We start from the raw sequence: 25,865 nt of genomic DNA, 5'->3' as shown, positions 1-25,865 counted from the left end.
CAAACACTCCAAAATTCAGATCCCATTCAAGTTCTTCACGGAGCTCACATGCCTAGTCTGTTAGTAGATGACATTCTTTGTAGATACAAGCGTCAGAGAGGGGGGCTACAATGGGCTGATTTGAGATGAAACAATGGTATCTGATAGAGGAGAGCTCTCTTTATATCCCTACTGCAGTTATTTTATGGCTATCAACCACCCCAGGGTTTACCAAACTACTGCGTGCTGGAAGTTCGACACAAACACATTTCTAGATATGCAGGTCTAAGTATAGTCAGTTAGTGGTTCAAGGAATGTTGTATCTCCGGGACAGGTTCAATCTCCCAACCCAGGAATACTGGGCATATTGGTAAGTTGTACACACTTTAGCAGTAGACAATGCACTTGGTAAAGAGTTATCCCTCTTTGACGTATATGATATGATGTTATTCCAATGAGCCTCTCAAATATTCTCTCTCACTGATCTATAATCTTCTAGTATAGTATTATTACCCCAACCTTCCCAGTTTTATCACTGTAGGGTGCAGAAAAACTGAGCTAAACATGGACGTAAAGATTAGGAGAACATCTTCCATGTGACTTCCCAAAGTACCTTAGCCTACGAGATGCACTACAAGTTCTTGACTTCATAAAATGTTCCTTTGTTACCCAAGCACATGTATGAGATGTGTCATCTCAGGGACACACCTGTGCACATTTGGTGGTAAACTCCCAAAAATTTACTGAGAAACTCATTACTATATTAAGATATCAAGACATCTGTGGGGGACGATGCTCCTTCCGATTTAAATTTCTGGCTTTTCAACCTTATTAATATGCCCAACTTGAAATATAAGAAAAGTCACTGATAATATAACTGATTAATGCTACCATAATAATAATGCCTGACTGTTTTGGAAAACCATCATCTCCCCACCAATCCAGGAATGGATCCAGAACATGGATTTATGTATGGAGATGGAAGAAGTCTTACTGTCTGTATTGGATAAGTACTTCAGGTACTGTATATATTATCTACTTTATATTACTGGCTAGGATTTGAGGAAACATTTAAGCAACATGCATGTGAGCTCTACTTAACCCTCCCCCTTTAAGCTCCCTTACATACAATGTCCTCCAAAATATACAGGGAAATGTTCTATAATATATACCATAATGGATATCTTTCCCCACACAAAAAGTTTTTCATTGGTCTTTCCAAATCAGGTACCCAACCAAAGTGTGGTACCCCTGATGCCACGTTCGTACATTGCTCGTTTTTGAAGACAGGTTAGTGGTTTCGCCATGTCCTACCTCCTTAATGAGTTACCTTAATGACCTACCTCCTTAATGAGTAGGAGACCAGACAGCAATTCCCCTATGACTTTGCCCACAGCTAGTGAGCTTGTTCGGGAACCTCCTATTTTGTTTATACTTTCTCCTTGTTTCGTGCCAGCCATACTTACTTTATCTTGATTCTGTGCAAACTCCATCATTATGTATTTCATTCGTAAGTATTTTTTTTTTTATATTCAATGCTAACTCACTTGGAAATATAGTTTTCTCGTTGGAGATTTCACCATCTACTATTGTGTTTCTTTTACTGAAATGTGCTTTAGTTGTGTTTGTTTGCTCTATCTGCAATAAAAATAATAATAAAAAAAAAAAAACAACAGCATTCCAAACTCATGACGTACCTGCTCATAAGTCAGACATTGGTCGGTGAGTATTTCTAGTAAAGGGGCAGCATTTGTGTCCCGTCTCTTCAACATCTCCCGAACAATGGACAACAGGTTCCAGATACCTTCAGGTTCTCTTCCTCGCAAGGGGCGCAGCAGACAGGCCCACTCTGCTGCAGCGGGGGGCTCAGTGGATGAGAGGTACATGCTGTTTACATCACTGCCATAGACAATGAGGGAGGCAGTGAGACCTAGATCATATAATACTCTGATTTTTACATTAAGAGATCACACTAATTATCATATAACATGTACCAGCCATGGCCCTAATACTGGCTCATGAATTAAATACACCTGATTTACCTCTTTCTTTCTTTCTTCCCACTCCCTGCTTGACCCCTTTAAGTCTGGCTTTCATCCTCTCTACTCTCCAGAAACTGCCCTCACTAAAGTCAGTAATGACCTTCTTGCTGCTAAAACCAAGTGCCACTCCTCTCTGTCCTCAACGCTCGCCTTCTACTTAATGACTAAGGGGTATATTCGATAAGAGTCGGGTCCATTCCGACATGCAGTTGTCGGAATGTACCCGACAACCCCTATTCAAAAGGGCGGCCAAATCCAGATTTGGTCGTTCCCTGTTTCCTGACCTGCTGCTGCTGTCAGCAGCGGCAGAGGGAGCCGTCAGTGGCGCCGGGGGTGAGGGGGGAGTGGTCAGCGGCGCCGAAGGTGAGGGGGGAGCGGTCAGCGGCGCCGGAGGTGAGGGGGGAGTGGTCAGCGGCGCCGGAGGTGGGTGGCGAGCGTGGAGGTGAGTGGATGTCTGCGGCGGAGGGGGGAGCAGACGGGGAAAGGAGAGGAGGAGACGGGGAGCAGTGGCTGCAGCAGTGGAGGCTCACGGCAGCATCCACCCTGCTCCAGCAAGCGGGTCGTCGCTTGTTGGAGCCGGGTGGACGCTGCCACTGGGTTCCTGCTCTCCCCGCTGCTCCCCCATCTCCTGCTCTCAGATCACTTAACTCAATCCGACTTTTTTTAAAGTCGGACTGAGATTGTCGGAAACGGGGCTAAAACCTGTCGGGTTTGGCCCCGCTTCCGACAATGCACGCTGATCGCGGCTGAAGCCGCCGATCAGCGTGCATTCCGACAAATCGGGTTTCCCGACTTGTCGGAATAAATGGGTCCGCAATGAATAGGTCGGAACCCCTTCCGACCTAAAACTGTCGGAAGCTGCCGTCTTCCCGACAAGACGGCAGCTTCCAATAGTTATTGAATATACCCCTAAGTAGAAGGCGAGCCAGACTAACTGCTTCTGCCTCCCCTCTCCACCAGGACCTACAATGGATCTGCTTTCTCTTCAGAACCCATTTCAAACTCTTCACACTCACCCAATTCCCTACTAAGGGGGACATTTACTAAGCAGTGATAAAAGCAGAGAAGTGAGCCAGTGGAGAAGTTGCCCATGGCAACCAATCAGCACTGAAGTAACATCTATAATTTGCATACTATAAAAGGATACAGAGCTGCTGATTGGTTGATGGGGCCACTTCTCCACTGGCTCACTTCTATGCACTGCTTAGTAAATGTCCCCATAAATCTCCAACCTCATTTCCCTCCACACTCCTACCCACTTTATTCAGCCAATGACTGCTGCCTCTCCTTCCAACGGATTACCCTCTCCCATTCACATGTGCTGCTAACCACCACTGGAATGCTTTTCCATTCCTTATCAGACTCTGCATCTCTCCAAAGCCTCTTAAAACCCATTTCATTATTAAAAAATCTTCCAGCTCTCATCCTAACCTCTATTGCTCCTCGCTCACTGTCCGCCCCACTGTGTCACCCCTCTCTGTGCGCCCCTCCTAATTAGTCAGTAAGCGCTCATAAGCAGGGCACTCTTCTCTCGTGCTTTTGCTGACCTCACTTATACCTCTTTATTGCAAACAATGGTACCGATGCTGCTTTTGTTGGTAGTCTGTCTGCATATGCAGAAATGTATATACTGTACCTTGCATCCCATATTTTATAACGTGTTTTACTTTTACTCTTTTTTACTGTTTTGTTGCTTTATTTGTTAATGCTTATGTACTTTTAAGGTCCCGCAGATCCCTTGTGGAGCTAATGTGTGTGTGTGTGTGTGTGTGTGTGTGTGTGTGTGTGTGTGTGTGTGTGTGTGTGTATGTATGTGTGTGTGTATGTGTGTGTGTGTGTTATTAGTAAGCTTAACATCGGAGTGTCCCCATTAACATTTGCTCGTTTCACTTTTTTTTTTTTCACACACTGGTAGATATACCTATGGACGGATCAGGCAGTGTGTTGAGCATACACACTGCCCGATCCGTTGGGGACTGACGTCATGAACTGGGTGGGCATGTACGCCCGTACACAAACAGCGACACGCCAATATATCGGTAGATATATTGGCCGTCGGCTGTGCTGCGGGGCCAACGCGATATGTCTGTGAACGACAGAGTTCACAGACATATCGGCCGTACACACTGGCCGACTGACCCGCGATATATCGGCCGTTCAAGAGAACGGCCGATATATCAGCCAGTGTGTACCCACCTTTAGACTGTTTCGGAAAATTGTTTATTATTATTATTATTATTAGGCTAAATAAATTAAAATACCTGAAAACAACAGGGGAAGGGCCACAAAACTTATGGAGCGTCTTCTTTATATTATCACTCAGAGTGGATTCATCCAAGTACCACGTGCTCTGGTCAGAGGCTGAAGGTCCTGCTGTGGGGTCTGGAACGAAAGAACTACAGTAAATTTTCAACATAGTGGAATAAGAAGGGACAAAATTCTCCCACTATTCTTGAATGACTCAACATACAAACATAAGATTGTGTATGTAACAGAACTGAACCCGCATGCCGCACCTTGCTCGTGTGGTCCTCCCCACCTTTTCCTGTTACTCAATCTTGCCCAGTGTGTTCCTCAGCTACACATTATATAGCTACATGCTGTTTACTTGCTCTATACTACAATTAAGGTACAATGTCCCTCCTACTGAGTTTCTACCTCCTGCTCCATAGGCGATAAATTTGTGTAACTGGCTCATTACCATATCACTTGTAGGCTCAAAGCACTGAAAAGCAGGAGACTATAGACAATTTCCATACAAATTTGAATTTTTATTTAAAAAAAAAAAAAAAAACCATTACAATTTAACCTCTAGTGCAGAAATATACGTTATGGTAAGAACTTACTGTTGATAACGGTATTTCTCCTATGTCCACAGGATAACGCTCGGATATGATGGAGCGACAGAGGATTGGCACCAAACGATCAAAAGCTTTCAGGCCTCCCAGGATGTAACGGCCTAATCCATATATCCCCGCCCACTGGCTCAGGCAAATCAGTTGTTCCAAAGCATTTAGGCAGGAGCATTATGTAGAAACCTATTCAGGCGAAAAAAAAATACACGTGCACACTCTTCCATGCAAGAGGGAAGAGTTTAGGGAGTATAAAGATTCTCAAATCAGGTGCGTCAGGGTGGGATCCCTGTGGAAACCTGTGGACATAGGAGAAATACCGTTATCAACGGTAAGTTCTTACCATAATGTATATTTCTCCAGCAGGGTCCACAGGTTATCAACATGATAGCATTGGGACATCCCAAAGCAATAGGAGAACCTTACGCCCGAATTCAGCATTATGAGAGGCAAAGATATCCCAGGCATAATGTCTGATTGAATGTGTTTATTGGAAGTCATGTGGCTGCCTTACATATCTGTGCTGCTCAAGCACAATATTGTGCTGCCCATGAAAGACCTTCTTTACATGTAGAGTGAGCAGAGACATTAGCTGGGACAGGGAGATCAGCTTAATAATATGCTTCTGAAATAGTCATTCGAAGCCATCTTGCTTGCGTCTGTTTAGTAGCAGGCTATCCGCTCTTGTGAACTCCGTAGAGAATGAAGAGAGAATCTGTCTGTCTGATGGCACTGGTACGATCCACGTAGATTCTTAATGCACGGACTACGTCCACCGACGCTTCTCCCGCAGAAAATCCCGATTCCTGAAAAACCGGGACCCCAATATCTGGTGGAATATAGCTCACCCCTTAGGAAGATACCCAGACCAAGTTCTGAGAACTACTTTATCTGGATAACATCAGAAAAGGAGATTAACATGACAGCGCTCCTAAATCTGACACTCTTCTAGCTGATGCCATAGTCAGCAGAAAGAGAACTTTAGCTGTCAACCATTTAAAATCCACTTCACTTAGTGGTTTAAACAGAGCAACTTGACAGGCTCCGAGGACTAGATTTAGATTCCCTGACCCTGTAGTAGGAAAAAGGGGAGGTTGAATGCGCAGCATTCCCTGGGAAAAAGTGCGCACATCCTGCAATTTGGCATTTCTCTTTCGGAACCATACAGTCCATGCTGACACTTGTATTTCCAAGGAAGCCACCGCTAAACCTTTATCTATTCCTGTCTGAAGGAATGCTTGAACCCTGGAAACTCTGCAAGATTTCGGTCCATACCTCTTCCATTGCACCAATGAATATAAGCTTGCCATATTTGGTGATAAATACGAGTCTAGGAAGTTTTTCCTTGCTCTGAGCATTTTGAGAATCCTCTGGACCTCAGTATATAGATTAGAGCCACGCCATCAAAACAGTTGATCCAGATATCTGTGATAATCAAAGACCCTGTCTTAGTCTGGGCATAGAGGAAACAAATCAGGTATTCAACATTCTGTGGATCCATGTACCAACGCCTTCTGGGCCAAGCCAGGGCTTATTAGAATCCCGGCATCTTTGTTGTATTTTCCTCCCTATCCTGAGTAGCAGGATGATTTGAGAAACACATAAGAGAAATAAAATTCCCATTAAAAAGACATCCACAAAGATCACTTCCTTTGTTCCTGACCCGATTATGGTTTTTGTTGTTCAGATGGGACACCATGAGAATTATCTCTGGCCAAGCCCATTTGTCTACCAGAGTCTGAAACGACTTTAAGATGCAAAGCCCATTCATTTACCTGAATGGAGTGTCGACTGAGAAATCAGCTCTTCAGTTTAGGACTCCCGGAACAAACCCTGTGGACAAGGCTGGAATATGGAGTTCTGCACACTTTAGTATGTGATTTACCTCCTTTCTTGCTATTTATCTGCGTGTTCCTCTCTGAAAGTTGAGGTACACTACTGCCATTTCCTTGTCCTTGCAGATCTGGACCGATCTTCCTTTAGGAATGTCCCGTGCCTGAATCAGGACCCAGTATATGGCCTGAAGTGCTAACAGATTTATTAGCAGGCACCTTTCTTCTGTGGTCCATAATCCCCGGAATCATAATTTTCCGGACAATGGCCCCCATAGCTGTGAAGACTTGCATTTGTTGTCAGGATTTCCCCACCTGATATTCCTCCCCCCCCCCCCAAAAAAAAAAGTTATCCTCTGATCTAGATGGAATGTCTGTAGCCCCCAGGCTGCTCGCTTTTTTACCTTTTTTGCCAGTACCGCGTACTTGTTTGTGTACTGTCCATCTGGCGCACCTACACCACCTGGTATTCACAGATGGTGTTGCTCTCAGAGAATTTAACCAGGTACAACATTGCTTAACTTCCAACATCAATTGAGATTGGACATATCCAGTGTGATGTGGCTGTAGATGGAGGAAATGCTGGAAAAGTCTTGAGTGGAATTATGCCCACTCCACCACGTGTATTGTTAACACCATCAAACCCATCATTCGCATTGCTGCGTGAATTGATATTGTTTGATATTGTAACAACTCTCCTAGCTATGACTCGGATATCTTGTTCCGAGGTAACTACTTTCTGCAAACTTGAATTCAGTATAGCCCAACCGTGAGTTATGTTATGGAACCAGAGATGATTTTTGTCCCATTTACGAACCACCCGTGCCTCTGCAGACAAGTTATTTGAATGTTGTTGATGACACAATACCTTTCCTGTATTTGTGTCAGGATAAGAAGGTGGTCAAGGTATGGCAACTTTCTTAACCTCTACTAACGGAGATAAATTGCCATAATAATTTTGGTAAATACTCTGGGGTTGTGGCTAACCCAAAGGGTAAGGCCTAACTGAAATTTTGCTGAAGGATGGTAAACCTTGAGATAACACTGATGGACAATGGGGGTAATTCCAAGTTGATCGCAGCAGGACATTTTTTAGCAATTGGGCAAAACCATGTGCACTGCAGAGGAGGCAGATATAACATTTGCAGATATAGATATAGATTTGGGTATGGTGTGTTCAATCTGCAATCTAATTTGCAGTGTAAAAATAAAGCAGCCAGTATTTACCCTGCACAGAAACAAAATAACCCACCCACAGCTAACTTTCTCTGCAAATGTTATATCTGCCCCCCCTGCAGTGCACATGGTTTTGCCCAACTGCTAAAAAATTTCCTGCTGCGATCAACTTGGAATTACCCCCAATGTTACAGGATCCCGAAGGTAAGATTCCTGACTTATCCAGGAATACCATATAATATATTGGCTCCCCACCCAACTATGGAGTTGCCTCCATGTGAACCGTGTTACCCAAATTTCTCTATTTTTGAAATTGATAATGGGACGAGGGATTGTTTTTGACCCAGGTGGGAATAAACCCCCCCATTGTGCATGGGTTACTGGAATGACTATTCCTGACAAAACATTTTCTGAATTGCTTCATGCAAATCCCTCACCTACGCCTCTACCCGAGATGGGCGGAAACCGAAAAACCTTTCTAAACTTATTGTATTGAGGCTGTTACGTTCCTCTATGACCGATAAGGCCGAACCAGACCCCTAGATTTGGGGTTATATGTGGAAGGAAACATGACCTTCTTGGAGTCTGTTTCTGACTCCGGAATAATTGTTAACTGCTTCCCAAACAGAAACTTCCAGCCAAGGCAAAATTTCCAGAACATTCTTAGATTCTGAATCCGCTTCCATTGTATGTGAACCAAGCTGCTCTCGAACAGCTAATATTATGCTGATGCCCTAGAACATTAGTGTCCATATGAGCTATATGGGATTCTTACTCCCTTGCAGGCGCTGAAAACCTGTCTTCCAGTACCTCAGCTCAATGTACCTACAGCACCTGGTATTTCAAGGTGGTCTCCCCTCCAAGAACTAACCAGGCCCAACACTGCTTAGCTTCCAAAATCTAGGGAGATTGGGCCTATCCAGTGTGGTGTAGCCGTAGATTGCAGGGTGAAGTCATGGCTGGCCTTATGACTGCCCCAGACAAAGACAATATGGTTTTTTTCTTTTGACGGCAGAGGTCCTATAGATTTTTGCATTATCAATGACATGCATATCTATTTTGGGAGGCACTTCCCTATTTTAAACAGTCCCCAGCTGGAAAAAGATATTGGAATCCCATTTACCGGGCATTCTATTTTATTGGGCGTAACCCAAACCTTTTTCCTGACTTCTGCCCTCGTGAAGAGGCCCTTTTGGGACGTTTAAATACAAGTGCCTTATTTTTTACCCCAAGCTCTGCTGCCTTTATTGACAGACTAGCCTTTTTTGTTCTCATTTATTCAGCTTATTTATTTAGCTGATATCTTTTACCTGTTCTTCGTATGCTGAAGTAAAGTATATAGAGCTTTCATCGTCTGATGATTATCATGTGTAGCCTGTGAAGTCGATGATTTATTTACATTCGGTTCATCAGCTTGTCTTATTGGAGACACTGTTGGGGATATTCCACAAGGAGTGAGTAGCATGGGATAATAATGTAAGAATTAACATTTCAGCTAAACTGTACAAGGTCTGTGCAAACATCGCCCCAATGGGTCTATCTATACCTGATGTAGATCAGGAATGTATTATGCTAAACAGCAAATAATTTTACACATAACCATCCTGTACCAGATCATAGAGGATAATACAGTTTTTGCCAAACAACAACATGAGTGTTTCTGTCAGTGTATGCCGCTCTTAGACATGATAAATAATCAGCACTTTCACAGTGTACTACACAATTTGTGACTGTAACCACTTTTTCCTAAAGTGATATGTGTAACCCTTCCCATGCACCTGCATTGAGGATCAGAAGATCAACAGACAATCATTTATATTAAGTCAGCATCACACTAGCAGTCAGTCACATGTTATACATATATATACATATATATCATATGAGCATATTATCAACTACAAGCACATCTCAAAGCATGTAGGACTACATATTACTGAATTCTGTTCTATACAGAGCTTTAACGTATTACACAAAACTCATATACAATAGGCACTAAACTATTCATACTGACAAAAAGTAGATAGAAATTCAGTGCTGTATGACCCATACTCAGTAGAGTGGGATACAGGGAGACTCACCTCACTTCCAAGATCGATCAATACGTTAGCGAACGCTGAGTGGATCCAGACGCTACTAGTGTACACTGCCGCTCCGGGAATTTTTAGTGAACACAGACGCTCCTTGAACGAACGGTGTATGCAGACGCACCGGTCTGCGACCCGGTCTCCTCGCGGTAAAGCTTAGTGTACACCGACGCAGCGGCCTTTGCTGCAACCGAGACCCCTCCTTGTAGCGTCTGAGACGGAAGTGAGGCAACAGTTCATGGCGGGAGACGCACGGAAACTGGTCATGAACTGGGGGGAGGGGCGACCAGGAGAGCGTCTGACTCACCACTGCTGACATCAACCCTTGGGATCGCAGCCTCATACTAATCCTGGTGCCTTATGATCCCTAAGCCCTAGTGCTGAGCACCCGTGGTGACAGCGCGCCAGCTACTGTTTGGTAGTCTCCTCCCAATACAGTGCGGCTGTGTCCGTATTCCCCTTCTAAATGGAACCGATGCCTTACCTTCTCCCCGTGCTCCGGCCACAGTCTGGTAACGTCTGCTGGACCTGCTAGTATATCCAACACAGACGCCCGTCGAGACAGCACTTGTATCGCGGGTAAGCGTTGTTGCGATCCGGCGGAGAGTGGTAGGAGCGACTCTTTCCAATATGCGTGTAAGACGCTGTTAGGAAAGATCACTCAGAAAACATACTGTAGTAAGACTATAAAAAAAATTAATAAAGCTTAGGGCTGCCATAGAACAGCAGCCCTGTGACCATGGTCCGGCTCCTGCCGCACCACACAAAAAACTGATTTACCTGAGCCAAAAGGGGATATATGGACGAGCCCGTTGCATCCTGGGAGGACTGAAAGCTTGTGATCGTTTGGTGCCAATCCGCTGTCGCTCCATCATATCCTAATGTTATCCTGTGGAACCTGCCGGAGAAAACACATTTTATAATTGAAGCCCAAAATAATAACATGCAGTACACTAGAGATTACTGGTATAGCACTTGTACAGTAACAGAAAGGGACCATGAAGGAGGAATGTTCTATAGGGCACAGTTTGCACTGACGAAGATGAAGATTTCCTGCATTTCACTTATCCTAAACTCTCCTACTAAGTGTTCAATCCAACTGCCAATGAAGTTACGGGTGCAAGTAAGTGTGGCAGTACGCCGCACTGATGGTACCGCCAGACCCGCAGATTTTTTTGTGCATCCCCAATGGGGCAAAGTACAAAAATCGAATGAGGGGTGACTTCGGGACACAAGGGGGGGGCAAATAACGATAACGTCAGTGCAACAGCCCTTGCTCCCTTCGCTTGTAACTGGATTGAGCACTAAGAGTTAGCAATGGAACCTCAGATGAAGAGGAAATAGTAATGCCCATGTGTCATGAGGACATGCAAGAGGTCCCACTGCAAATGTGAATCTCCGTTCATTTGTAATCATTAGACACTGCCACATACACAGAACAGAAATATAACAGATAATGAAAAGACAAGCCTTTAACAACAGAAATGCAAATAAAAGCATATGTTGTATGCAATGAGTGATAGCAACATGCATCGTACCTGGGGCTCCGCAAACTGTGTTAATAGCAGTTGATTGTGAAGAAAGCAGTTCATCCAGAAGACGTTGAGCAGTGGGGAGAATCTGGATCAATACAGAATCAATTAAAACATTTTGCAAAAGGGCGAGGTTATATGGAAGCTCAGAGATGCTATCCTACAGGTACATTTACAAAGTAATCCCAAAAACAAATGATGACAGATTACTTTACGTATAATGGAAACATATACCAAGAACAGTACTCCCACCTGTTGTGGCAGCTCACTGATGAGATATTGGGCAAATTTTTGTAGCTGATCTCTCTGCAGCCGAGACAAGGATTCTGAAACAGGGGCTCGCAAACAGACTGCTGACGCCTATGGAGAATACTACAGTTACATTCTGTACAGAACTGATTCATTGAACTTACTGGAATTGAAGTAATATTAAAAAGCAATTGGTATACCATGTCTTTAATGGGGAAGCTTATTTTAAAAATATAATTGTGTGGCATTAATGCCCCATTAAAATTAAGCTCTATATATCTATCTATCTATCTATCTATCTATCTATCTATCTATATATATATATATATATATATATACCAGAACAGACGGGCGGCACTCAGAGCATATGATCAAATGAAAGCGTGCAGTGACTTTATTGTCATGAAGACATCTACGTTTCGGGGTCGCAGCCCCGTCGTCAGGATAAGTGTAAATAAGCAAAATAAGTGATTTAAATACCTTAACTGCAGGAGAAACTCCTCCCGCTCGTGGAGTCCACGCCGCCCGGATCCCGGTCGAGACGTACCTCACACCCGGAAGTGACGTAATGCCGGTCCGTCCAGCTGACGTGTTGCCACTGAGGGGGAGATCACCATGGTTACTGTGCACATACAAAAGTAAAAACATGAAATAGGTTTACATAAGTAAAAAGAATGAAACGGTAATTACATGTACATTGCTATAATTGATAGTGATTAGAGTGCAATATGTGAAAATGAAAATCATAAAAATGAAAACAACGTGTCAAAAAACTGTGGTCACAGAAAGAAACATACCTTAAAGCAATGCGTTGTGTATGGATATAAGTGAATAAAGCATATCAATAATCCTGTGACATTAATATGAGAACATCTTAAAAAAAAATTTTAAAAATTTAATCAGAACTAGAGAGCAAGTATAAACTCTCTTCATAATGAACTATAATGACATGGTCATAAAACCTAATGCCTGGAGCTTATGAATCAATCTGACATATAGAGGTTTTAAAAAAATTCCAAAATATATGTATACAAAACCTACTGCATGATGGAATACATATCTAGAACACTGTATAGATACGAGAAAAACTCTATAACTATTGGTTCATAGGAAACATCTCATATTCATATATTCATTTAAACCTTTCGGATAGATGGTATTTAATCTGTGTATCCATCTAGATTCTAGTTGCAGAAGTTTCTTGGATCGATCACCTCCTCGTAGTGATTTGGGTACCTGATCTATTATTCTGTACCTCAATGTGGCCATGCCATGTTTGGCTTTGGCAAAATGCCTGGCCACAGGTTGTTCACTGTCGCCCGATTTAATGGCCTCCCGGATTGCATACCTGTGTTGCGCCATGCGTATTTTAAACGTGCAATCCGTTTTGCCCACGTACGTTAATCCACATGGGCAAGTGATGAGGTATATTACAAATTTAGACTCACAGGAAAGTGGATATTGTATAGTAAATACCTTTCCTGTATGTGGATGTCTAAATTTGTCACCCGGGGTGAGATAGCTGCACGTTGTGCAGCCATTGCACCGAAAACATCCCGGTTTCCTACTGAGAAAGTGTCGTTTGTGCGTTTCAAAATTAGATATGTCGGTTTTAACTACATAATCCCTGATGCTTTTGTTTCTGGTGTGACTGACAAGGAGTTTAGAATCAAAAACTTCACCAAGTTCCTTATCCGATGCCACTATGGGCCACAGTTGTTTCATTTTTTTAGTAAGATGTAAACTACTGGTGTTGTATTGTGTGACCCATGGAAATCTACCTGTCAGCGTTTTTTTCTCTTTGGGGGCTAACAGTTGTTCTCGTGTGTAGTCAAGAGCTTGTGTCCTGGCTTGTTGTAACTCATTAAGTGGATATCCTCGCTCTTGGAATTTTTTTAGCATCATGTCTAAATCTAGATCTCTTTTTTCTGGTGTGTTGTCAATACGACACACCCGGAGAAACTGGGAAAAAGGTAGGCTGCCTGTGGTAGATCTGGGGTGGAAACTATCACGCTTGAGGAGATTGTTTCTGTCTGTAGGTTTGACATAAAGTGATGTATTAATTTTGCCATTCTGTACAGTAATTTGTACATCCAGGAAAGTAATTGTATTTGAATTGGACTCAATGGTAAATTTGACCGGACTAGATGTCAAATTGTGTGATTGTATCAAAGTGTGCAGTTGTTCCAGGGGCCCTGTCCAGAATATCAACACATCGTCTATGTACCTAGTGTATAACTTAAGGTGACAATTAATGTGTTGGTCTTGTAAGAATAAATCTTTTTCTACTTCCCACATGTATATATTTGCAAAGGCTGGGGCTACCGCTGACCCCATCGCACAACCTGTGCGTTGAATGTAATACCTTTTATCATGTAAGAAGTAGTTATGTGTCAAGGTGTATCTGAGTAGTTGTAAGAAAAACTCAGTTTCTGGACCTTTGAATAACGGATTATTAGTAATTAGACGTTGTACCGCAAGCAGTCCCGCCTCATGCGGTATGCATGTGTACAAACTCGTGACGTCAATTGATGATAATGTAGTTTCCCCCTGAAACTACATTATCATCAATTGACGTCACGAGTTTGACACATAACTACTTCTTACATGATAAAAGGTATTACATTCAACGCACAGGTTGTGCGATGGGGTCAGCGGTAGCCCCAGCCTTTGCAAATATATACATGTGGGAAGTAGAAAAAGATTTATTCTTACAAGACCAACACATTAATTGTCACCTTAAGTTATACACTAGGTACATAGACGATGTGTTGATATTCTGGACAGGGCCCCTGGAACAACTGCACACTTTGATACAATCACACAATTTGACATCTAGTCCGGTCAAATTTACCATTGAGTCCAATTCAAATACAATTACTTTCCTGGATGTACAAATTACTGTACAGAATGGCAAAATTAATACATCACTTTATGTCAAACCTACAGACAGAAACAATCTCCTCAAGCGTGATAGTTTCCACCCCAGATCTACCACAGGCAGCCTACCTTTTTCCCAGTTTCTCCGGGTGTGTCGTATTGACAACACACCAGAAAAAAGAGATCTAGATTTAGACATGATGCTAAAAAAATTCCAAGAGCGAGGATATCCACTTAATGAGTTACAACAAGCCAGGACACAAGCTCTTGACTACACACGAGAACAACTGTTAGCCCCCAAAGAGAAAAAAACGCTGACAGGTAGATTTCCATGGGTCACACAATACAACACCAGTAGTTTACATCTTACTAAAAAAATGAAACAACTGTGGCCCATAGTGGCATCGGATAAGGAACTTGGTGAAGTTTTTGATTCTAAACTCCTTGTCAGTCACACCAGAAACAAAAGCATCAGGGATTATGTAGTTAAAACCGACATATCTAATTTTGAAACGCACAAACGACACTTTCTCAGTAGGAAACCGGGATGTTTTCGGTGCAATGGCTGCACAACGTGCAGCTATCTCACCCCGGGTGACAAATTTAGACATCCACATACAGGAAAGGTATTTACTATACAATATCCACTTTCCTGTGAGTCTAAATTTGTAATATACCTCATCACTTGCCCATGTGGATTAACGTACGTGGGCAAAACGGATTGCACGTTTAAAATACGCATGGCGCAACACAGGTATGCAATCCGGGAGGCCATTAAATCGGGCGACAGTGAACAACCTGTGGCCAGGCATTTTGCCAAAGCCAAACATGGCATGGCCACATTGAGGTACAGAATAATAGATCAGGTACCCAAATCACTACGAGGAGGTGATCGATCCAAGAAACTTCTGCAACTAGAATCTAGATGGATACACAGATTAAATACCATCTATCCGAAAGGTTTAAATGAATATATGAATTTGAGATGTTTCCTATGAACCAATAGTTATAGAGTTTTTCTCGTATCTATACAGTGTTCTAGATATGTATTCCATCATGCAGTAGGTTTTGTATACATATATTTTGGAATTTTTTTAAAACCTCTATATGTCAGATTGATTCATAAGCTCCAGGCATTAGGTTTTATGACCATGTCATTATAGTTCATTATGAAGAGAGTTTATACTTGCTCTCTAGTTCTGATTAAATTTTTTTAAAAAAATTTTAAGATGTTCTCATATTAATGTCACAGGATTATTGATATGCTTTATTCACTTATATCCATACACAACGCATTGCTTTAAGGTATGTTTCTTTCTGTGACCACAGTTTTTTGACACGTTGTTTTCATTTTTATGATTTTCATTTTCACATATTGCACTCTAATCACTATCAATTATAGCAATGTACATGTAATTACCGTTTCATTCTTTTTACTTATGTAAACCTATTTCATGTTTTTACTTTTGTATGTGCACAGTAACCATGGTGATCTCCCCCTCAGTGGCAACACGTCAGCTGGACGGACCGGCATTACGTCACTTCCGGGTGTGAGGTACGTCTCGACCGGGATCCGGGCGGCGTGGACTCCACGAGCGGGAGGAGTTTCTCCTGCAGTTAAGGTATTTAAATCACTTATTTTGCTTATTTACACTTATCCTGACGACGGGGCTGCGACCCCGAAACGTAGATGTCTTCATGACAATAAAGTCACTGCACGCTTTCATTTGATCATATGCTCTGAGTGCCGCCCGTCTGTTCTGGTGCATTGTCGGGTCGTTACCTGAGGGAGGGCACCGTGAGCCAAGGAAGTTTCATTAAGGAATTGTGAGTGCCGGGTCATACTGTTTGTCTATATATATATATATATATTTATTTATATATATATATACACATACATACATACATGTTTTTATTTATTTCTTTATTTGTACTTGCTATGCTGCTAACCAGGAAACACATGAAGACAGAGAAGATATTTTCATTGGCTGGTCCTTGTTTTAGGGAATCGAATGAAACTGTAGTGTCCATGCAAATGGGACTGGTGTAGTTTATATTATACATACATCTTGTGGGCCGATAGTACAGACTAACATAACAAGCGTTTCTTGTCAGACTCAAAAAAAAATACCTAGAAATGGTTTCAGGTAAACAATGGGACCTTCTAGCTAATAAAATCAATATTTCCACACAAAAAAATCACATCATAAAAAACCCAGCTACCACCATACCGCTGGTTTACAAGGGTGTGGTGTGTTAGATAGACAAGACTTAGGTTGACAGTGTCTAAGTAAACCACTATTGGTCAAAAGTAAGTAGGTCGACATGGTTTCTAGGTCAACAGGGACTCTAGGTCAACATGACAAAAGGTCGACATGAGTTTTTTCACTTTTTTTGGTGTTGTTTTCTCCGTACATTGACGGGGAACCCCAATTAGCGCACACGTGTTCCCTTCGTATGGCGAGCAAGCTTCGAGCCAGATGCCTCGCTCCACTACCGCTGCACTACCTTTTGTCATGTCGACCTAGTACATGTCAACCTACTTACTGTCGACCAATAGTGGTCGACCAAGACAATGTCGACCTAAAGAACGGATCCCGGTTTACATAGAAGACTAAAATACAATACAGTACAAACATTCTCATTACAGGGGGATAAAGACAGCTTTTTCCTGCAAAACATGTAAAACAGTCTCTGGTGACTGATGCACTTCTACACGTACTGCAGGAAGCTGAATGGTTCATTGGGACTAATCAAAGAAAATCAGGAAACCGGCAGATACTACACAGACAACTCCCAGCTGAGATCAGAAGAGCGCTGTCTGGCTAATTCTCTCTATTTACTATAATAACAGCAATCAGTGCTAATTTGAAATGTATTGAAGAGTGGTCAATACATTTCAACCTTTCATCTTGCTGTACAACTACTAATTTTCCATGAGTGCTACCATATTAAAAGGTATACTAGAGGGGGCACAAATATAGGATCAATGATTCCATCTTAACTACAAGTCACGAACATTGTGTATCCTAAAGAGACAGAGGGCCACGACGTGAGAGCACCACTTGGCTCCAGCTCCGCAGGTACAGCTGCATGACGTGATCCGACAGCGGTCAAACATCACAGCCACATTGTAGGCGCCTTTCGGGGACAGCATTTGCGGAGGTACCACTGTGGCGCTCAAATGGAAGCCTGTAAAAAGCAAAATACTTGATGTCATTTAAGAAACCACAATGCTATGCGAAAACAGTGTTCCACTCTCAAAAAACAAATACCACATTGTGCGAAATAACAGGCTTTTTCTTATTTCTGATTATTTTACTGTGGAAATGGTGTTGGAATGCGTTTCGGTTTCACAATTGTTGTAGAAGAAATGACACAGTAAATGTAACTTTGCAGAGAGAACAGTTCATGTCACTCATTCGTCTTCAGCTGGGCATGGGAGCTGGTAATTGGGAGCAAACGTTCACATAAGAGTAGTATGTTGTGATTGACATAAGCTGGCATTATGTGGCACTATGCATTACAGCAGACATCACTGAGAAAGGGTAAGCTATACTGACTATTACAAGACGTCACCGATATCACACAGCTGTGACCTATTGCCAGATTGTTCAGGTATAGAAATCTATCAAGTTACACTCACCTACAATTTTTTTTTTTTGTCTTTTAATTATAGACATTATAGCAGACAACCCAAATACATTTCTTATTTAAATGTATGCCTCTTTCCCAAGCCTGGCCAACCTGTGGCTCTCCAGCACGTCCTGCAACATCTCTGCTAGGAATGCTCGGATGTGTAGTTTCACAATGGCTGGAGAGCTACAGATTGGCTGGGTCTACTACGGTATGCCGGCGCCGAGATCCCAACCGCCTCCATGCCGGCAGCAGGGCGAGCGCAAAAGAGCCCCTTGTGAGCTCGCTGCACTCGCCACGCTGCAGGCACAGTGACATGCTATTTATTCTCCCTCCAGGGGTGTCATGGACACCCCAAGAGGGAAAATAGTTGTCGGCATGCCGGCTGTCGGGATTCTGGAGCCGGTATGCTGAGCGCCGGGATCCCGACAGCCGGCATATCAAATGCCTACCGATTGGCCAGGCCTGCTCTATACTATGACCTAAAGATTAATCACATTACTATTAAAAACTCTTTTTTTGCCCATTTTAAAAAAAAGTTTGCTAAAAACAGATGCGCTTGTGAGCTAGTAACTTAGAGTCTCTCAGACTTCACACACGTTATGGCGATGCTGGGATGGGGCGTGACGTTCCTGGAGACCTAACCACCACTTACATCAACCAAATATTCAAGTTCAAATTATAACAAGAAATTGGATGAGAGAGTCTCGGCTTGGAGTATTTGCCATAGCACTTGGTGGATATGTACTAAGCCTTGGAGAGAGATCTAGTGGATGGAGATAAAGTACCAGCCAACCAGCTCCTAAATGCCATGTCACAGGTTGGGTCTGAAAAATAACAGTTAGGGGCTAATTGGTTGCTAGTTTCTCTCTCTCCACGGTTTAGTACATCTGCCCCTTAGCTACTGCCTGCAGTAAAACCCTTTGTGTGCTTTTAACCACTTAATTGATGATTTATTTCACCGAAAAACTCTCCGAATTTTTTTTTTTTTTATGAGTGAATTAAGTGAAGAACATGACTTTAACCCTATCCCAAATGATTTTAGTTAAAAAAAGGAACCTTTTTTAAATTTTTAAATATTTTCCCCCAAACATCGAAACATTGTTTGGGAACATTGCGACCATCGGAACATTGAGAACATTGCGACTATCGCGGGGGTCTGGGGGTGGCTTGGGAGGGTTCATTTACTCTCCCCAGTGGCTGCCATTGTCTGCAGCCGCTGGAGTGGGTGATCCTGTCGTGCTGACCGATCAGCAGTGATCGTCAGCACGGCAGACACAGGGGGAGAGTGCAGGGAGGCAGAGGGACCTTCCAGCCCCTCTGACAGCAGCAGCAGAGGGAAGTTTAACTTCCCTGCCGCTGCTAACACTCTCTGACTGGTCACATCCTTTGCGACCAGGTCAGATAGAGCACTTGCAGACATGGTCGCATCTGATGCGACCATGCCAGGCAAGTGGTTAAAGCAAAACGACTGAAGAAGGCAAAATACATACATATTATATATATATATATATATATATATATATATATATATATATATATATATATATATATATATATACACATACATACATACACACACACACAAGTTATGGGAACTATTGCACTTCTATTTGTGTATATGTTATTAATCGATCTTACAAATAAAACAATGTTCAGGATTTGGGATTCTTTAAGACAGCAAACATACCAATGCCATAGCATGGCACAGGAGACCCCTTGAATAGAATCCCTGCCCTATGTGACATTGGCAGGCATGTCCTAATAATGCGACCTGCACCTTTCCATAAAGCGGGGTGCCACTCCATGCTCCCACAAGCTGAAGACAGGTGCCATCAGAGCAGCAACCATGCCAACTCCTTAGCCTTGTAACCAGGGTTGCAAAGTTAAATGGTACGCCCATTACTATGGCGCTGCAATCTACATAGCTAGGTGCAAGCTATTGGCCTCACATTTTAGCATCCAACATATAATCTTCTGACTGGAATCTGTGCATACAGTATATGAAAACTGTTTCCACATCTCCTCCTCCTAAAGTACATATCTTTACTTCTGATGATCTTAAACACAATATTTGAGATATTTCTAACTAGCATTTTGGATCAGGTGTATTTATAGATAATGTCCCAGAGCATCCAGCAGCATTTTCAGACGCACACATTTCATGTAATCTTGGCTTTCTAATCTTTACCCACACACATCATACGTAAGACTTAAAATAGAGATCCCGGGTAGCAGTGACTCATCTCTGACCTTTACTGATATTTTTGGCACCAGTGATAATTTTTAATAAACTAATCTTACGTCAGCCCAGACAGTGACAAATATATAATGTATACACACTTGGTGCATATAATACAGGAGGTCTCCAGCCTTTCCTGCATCCACACCACTGCCACCGTCTCACAAAGAAATCCCAAACAACTCTGTAAGTTATCTAGGCTACAGTGCTAGCTCTATGTAAAGTAACATAAGGGGTCCCAAGGAAGAGGTGCCCACTGTGTGCCACCAAGGCGGATGAATATTAGCGTTACAGGTAATTTGCCATGCAGCTTTTAAATATTTAATGATGATTATATATACTGACTAAAGGATTACTTTTATATACAGTAATAAACGCACACTGGGCCTAATTCAAGGTTGATTGCAAAAGCAAAATCTTCCTCTAATGGGCAAAACCATGTGCACTGCAGGTGGGGCAGATATTACATATGTGCAGAGAGTGTTAGATTTGGGTGGGGTGTGTTCAAACTGAAATCTAAATTGCAGTGTAAAAATAAAGCAGCCAGTATTTACCCTCCACAGAAACAATATAACCCACCCAAATCTAACTATCTACACATGTTATATCTGCCCCCCCCTGCAGTGCACATGGTTTTGCCCATTAGAGGAAAATGTTGCTTTTGCAATCAACCTTGAATTAGGCCTATTATGGAGAATGTTATTTACATTGTGCCCCCACTCAGATCAAAAGTGCCTTAAATTAGCTGCAGTTACAGGCGCAACTTCTTGCAATACCGTTCTCATGATCACTTAGAACCAATGTATTAAAAGCCAGCCCCCGATGACATCACCAAATTGTCAGTATCATAGTGAGCTTGTTCTAATTAGTAGGTAGCTGTTGATATGCTCATTAATATGCATTCTATATCTGGCATGTAAATAGGGGAAACTATACAGCTGTAACAGACAATAAATGTTGTCATTTCAGATATATGTTTAATGTGCAGCTGTGTATAAAAGAAGATACATCTTCAAAAGTTGGCAAGGCTTTGACATCCTGTTAATTACCACTTAGGGAGAGAGCAAATTATTACAGTCCACACGCATTTTGCACTGCACTCCACTGCTAGTCTTCCAGCCCCATCCGAGAACCAGCCTGTGACATTATGTAAAGGGGTGTGAGTGGGAAGACCAATACATATCCGCAGACATGGACACTGTACAAAGGGGAGTGAGTGGGAAGACCAATACATATCCGCAGGCATAGACACTGTATAAAGGGGTGTGAGTGGGAAGACCAATACATATCCGCAGACATGGACACTGTATAAAGGGGTGTGAGTGGGAAGACCAATACATATCCGCAGGCATGGACACTGTATAAAGGGGTGTGAGTGGGAAGACCAATACATATCCGCAGGCATGGACACTGTATAAAGGGGTGTGAGTGGGAAGACCAATACATATCCGCAGGCATGGACACTGTATAAAGGGGTGTGAGTGGGAAGACCAATACATATCCGCAGGTATGGACACTGTATAAAGGGGTGTGAGTGGGAAGACCAATACATATCCGCAGGCATAGACACTGTATAAAGGGGTGTGAGTGGGAAGACCAATACATATCCGCAGGCATGGACACTGTATAAAGGGGTGTGAGTGGGAAGACCAATACATATCCGCAGGCATGGACACTGTATAAAGGGGTGTGAGTGGGAAGACCAGTACATATCCGCAGACATAGACACTGTATAAAAGGGGTGTGAGTGGGAAGACCAATACATATCCGCAGGCATGGACACTGTATAAAGGGGTGTGAGTGGGAAGACCAATACATATCCGCAGGCATGGACACTGTATAAAGGGGTGTGAGTGGGAAGACCAATACATATCCGCAGGCATGGACACTGTATAAAGGGGTGTGAGTGGGAAGACCAATACATATCCGCAGGCATGGACACTGTATAAAGGGGTGTGAGTGGGAAGACCAATACATATCCGCAGACATAGACACTGTATAAAAGGGGTGTGAGTGGGAAGACCAGTACATATCCGCAGACATAGACACTGTATAAAAGGGGTGTGAGTGGGAAGACCAATACATATCCGCAGGCATGGACACTGTATAAAGGGGTGTGAGTGGGAAGACCAATACATATCCGCAGACAGACACTGTATAAAAGGGGTGTGAGTGGGAAGACCAATACATATCCGCAGGCATGGACACTGTATAAAGGGGTGTGAGTGGGAAGACCAATACATATCCGCAGACAGACACTGTATAAAAGGGGTGTGAGTGGGAAGACCAATACATATCCGCAGGCATGGACACTGTATAAAGGGGTGTGAGTGGGAAGACCAATACATATCCGCAGACAGACACTGTATAAAAGGGGTGTGAGTGGGAAGACCAATACATATCCGCAGGCATGGACACTGTATAAAGGGGTGTGAGTGGGAAGACCAATACATATCCGCAGACATGGACATTGTATAAAGGGGTGTGAGTGGGAAGACCAATACATATCCGCAGGCATGGACACTGTATAAAGGGGTGTGAGTGGGAAGACCAGTACATATCCGCAGACATAGACACTGTATAAAGGGGTGTGAGTGGGAAGACCAGTACATATCCGCAGGCATGGACACTGTATAAAGGGGTGTGAGTGGGAAGACCAATACATATCCGCAGGCATGGACACTGTATAAAGGGGTGTGAGTGGGAAGACCAATACATATCCGCAGACATAGACACTGTATAAAAGGGGTGTGAGTGGGAAGACCAATACATATCCGCAGGCATGGACACTGTATAAAAGGGGTGTGAGTGGGAAGACCAATACATATCCGCAGGCATGGACACTGTATAAAGGGGTGTGAGTGGGAAGACCAATACATATCCGCAGGCATGGACACTGTATAAAAGGGGTGTGAGTGGGAAGACCAATACATATCCGCAGGTATGGACACTGTATAAAGGGGTGTGAGTGGGAAGACCAATACATATCCGCAGGCATGGACACTGTATAAAGGGGTGTGAGTGGGAAGACCAATACATATCCGGAGGCATAGACACTGTATAAAAGGGGTGTGAGTGGGAAGACCAATACATATCCGCAGACAGACACTGTATAAAAGGGGTGTGAGTGGGAAGACCAATACATATCCGCAGGCATGGACACTGTATAAAGGGGTGTGAGTGGGAAGACCAATACATATCCGCAGGCATGGACACTGTATAAAAGGGTGTGAGTGGGAAGACCAATACATATCCGCAGACATAGACACTGTATAAAGGGGTGTGAGTGGGAAGACCAATACATATCCGCAGACATAGACACTGTATAAAGGGGTGTGAGTGGGAAGACCAATACATATCCGCAGGCATGGACACTGTATAAAAGGGGTGCGTGTGGGAAGACCAATACATATCCGCAGACATGTTATTGGTCCTCTTTCTCATCCCCAGTTCTGCATTCATATTAAAATGGCAAGCAAACATTTTATCTATGTGGCAATGCAGTTATATGAAGTTTAGCAGACATTTGGAAGGTGCACAGAAATATTTCTTTGTGACAACCAATTACAATGAAAAAGATAACAGTACTTATATCTTATTTTAGATCAAGGACATTTGTATGCATATTAATGACTGATCATTACCTATCTGTAGAGGGTCCTTCACGGCTCTCATACGAAATAGCTGCTCTCCCCTCTGGAACTCGTCTGCGCTACCATTTGCCAAGCAGGAGTAAAGCCTGTTGGAAGAAGACACAGCATGAAGTGGAGCGTTCCCGAATAACTAGATTCTAGATGATTTTTCCTAAGGATGCCACATGATACGAGAGTCCCTCAAAGTGTATGATTTTGTCATACAAAAGCCACCAATGGAATCTACCCTATTATAACAGCATAGGAAAGAGGGGGGGGGGGGGACAAAAGCTGCAATTAAGGAAGTGGTCCAAATATGATTATAGACTCTACTTTAAAGTATTGGTTTTACTTTCTCTAGCATGCCCAGTCACACCGACGCTCACCTACACAGTTTTCGTGAAGGCACTTTCAAAAAATTATGTCGGTCAAATAAGCACTATTTGTGTCACATAGGGCTGTATTCAATTCCTGTCTGATCCTTTCCGACAGGTCAGTATTCGATGCCGGCCAAACCAGACAGGTTAGGCCCGGTCCCGACAATGGCAATCCGCTTTTTTTGAAGTCGGATTGACACGGTCAGAAACGGGGCTAAAACCTGTCGGGTTTGGCCGCGCTTCCGACAATACACGCAGATCGGCAGCTGAAGCCGTCGATCCACGTGCATTCCGACAAGTCGGGAATTCCCGACTTGTCGGGAAAAACGGACCCCTATTGAATAGGTCGGAACCCCTTCGGACCTAAACCTGTCAGAAGCTGCCGTCTTTCAGACAAGACGGCAGCTTCCGACAATTATTGAATTGCGTCTATATAATAGTATATTACAGTTTGCAATGTCAATGACCTGAACTGCTACCCACAATTTTTCATTTAATGTTGTTTATTTTTTATTATTATTGTTTTATCTATATATTGTTTTTACAAACTACTATTTGCCGTGCAATTATTTTTTTTTTGCCTAATATTTGAGTCATATTTCATGTTCAACAGTCTGTCCTGTTTGCAACACTGTTACTATGAACTTTTGTTATGTTCATGTTCTGCTCTTTGATTTCTTTTTATATGGCCTGTTATGGAAAACGCAATAAAAATTACTCAACTTAAAAAATGAGCACTATTTGCCCTATGGGGTTAAGTTTACCATCAGTAATTCATAATTTACTGTGACTTATAGGAATAACTATACAGTACAGACATTAACTAAATATGTTTAACACACCCACCTTCTCTTGTCAATTATGTGGAATAAGATAAGACACTGATTTCCCTGTCTACTAAACACCCCTTGTCATGCAGTCAGCAGTGCACTGTAAGCAGTGATAGATTTTTAATACAGTTTGATACAATTTAGAACCCTTTATTTCTTGGGGCAAGATGCATCAAAATGTCAACAGGTGTGTGTACTGTTCACATGTACACTAAGCTCTGGATTGCAGTACATTCTGGAGCTTGGATTCAGTAGTGTTATCGAATAGAAGCTTATGGGTTTCTTTTTGAGATGTGCACTGAGAACCATCCCAACAGATCCCTCCGTGTCCCCTGTGACGCATGCATCATATGACGCACGCACAGAAGAACTTCGGGTCACAAACCCGAAGTCCCCACACCGCAAAAGACAGCTCTCATCAGAAAATCAGACCTTTACTTAAATGTTCATGCATACGGCGATAATAAAACACAGCTATGTATGTGATCAGTGGCGGGATGCATCGCATTCAAAATACAAATC

At 42.8% G+C, this 25,865-nt stretch overlaps 1 protein-coding gene and 1 pseudogene across 2 annotated transcripts in view; both read right to left on the bottom strand.

Annotated features, from left to right (window-relative positions):
- Positions 1 to 25,865, bottom strand: part of ZSWIM8 (zinc finger SWIM-type containing 8) — a 131,433-nt gene that overhangs the window by 51,302 nt on the left and 54,266 nt on the right. For both annotated transcript variants that reach the window (XM_063961345.1, XM_063961346.1), the window contains exons 3-8: positions 24,149 to 24,243; positions 17,646 to 17,818; positions 11,750 to 11,857; positions 11,504 to 11,585; positions 4,283 to 4,403; positions 1,677 to 1,878 (exon numbers count right to left, since the gene is read on the bottom strand). In XM_063961345.1, the coding sequence (XP_063817415.1) occupies positions 1,677 to 1,878; positions 4,283 to 4,403; positions 11,504 to 11,585; positions 11,750 to 11,857; positions 17,646 to 17,818; positions 24,149 to 24,243 (781 nt within the window). The remainder of the gene's footprint in view (positions 1 to 1,676; positions 1,879 to 4,282; positions 4,404 to 11,503; positions 11,586 to 11,749; positions 11,858 to 17,645; positions 17,819 to 24,148; positions 24,244 to 25,865) is intronic.
- Positions 8,704 to 8,822, bottom strand: LOC134898045 (5S ribosomal RNA; annotated as a pseudogene).

Source organism: Pseudophryne corroboree, chromosome 3 (assembly GCF_028390025.1).
Source record: "Pseudophryne corroboree isolate aPseCor3 chromosome 3, aPseCor3.hap2, whole genome shotgun sequence".
In the NCBI taxonomy this organism is placed as follows: domain Eukaryota; kingdom Metazoa; phylum Chordata; class Amphibia; order Anura; family Myobatrachidae; genus Pseudophryne; species Pseudophryne corroboree.
This window is presented reverse-complemented; position numbering and strand designations above follow the sequence as displayed.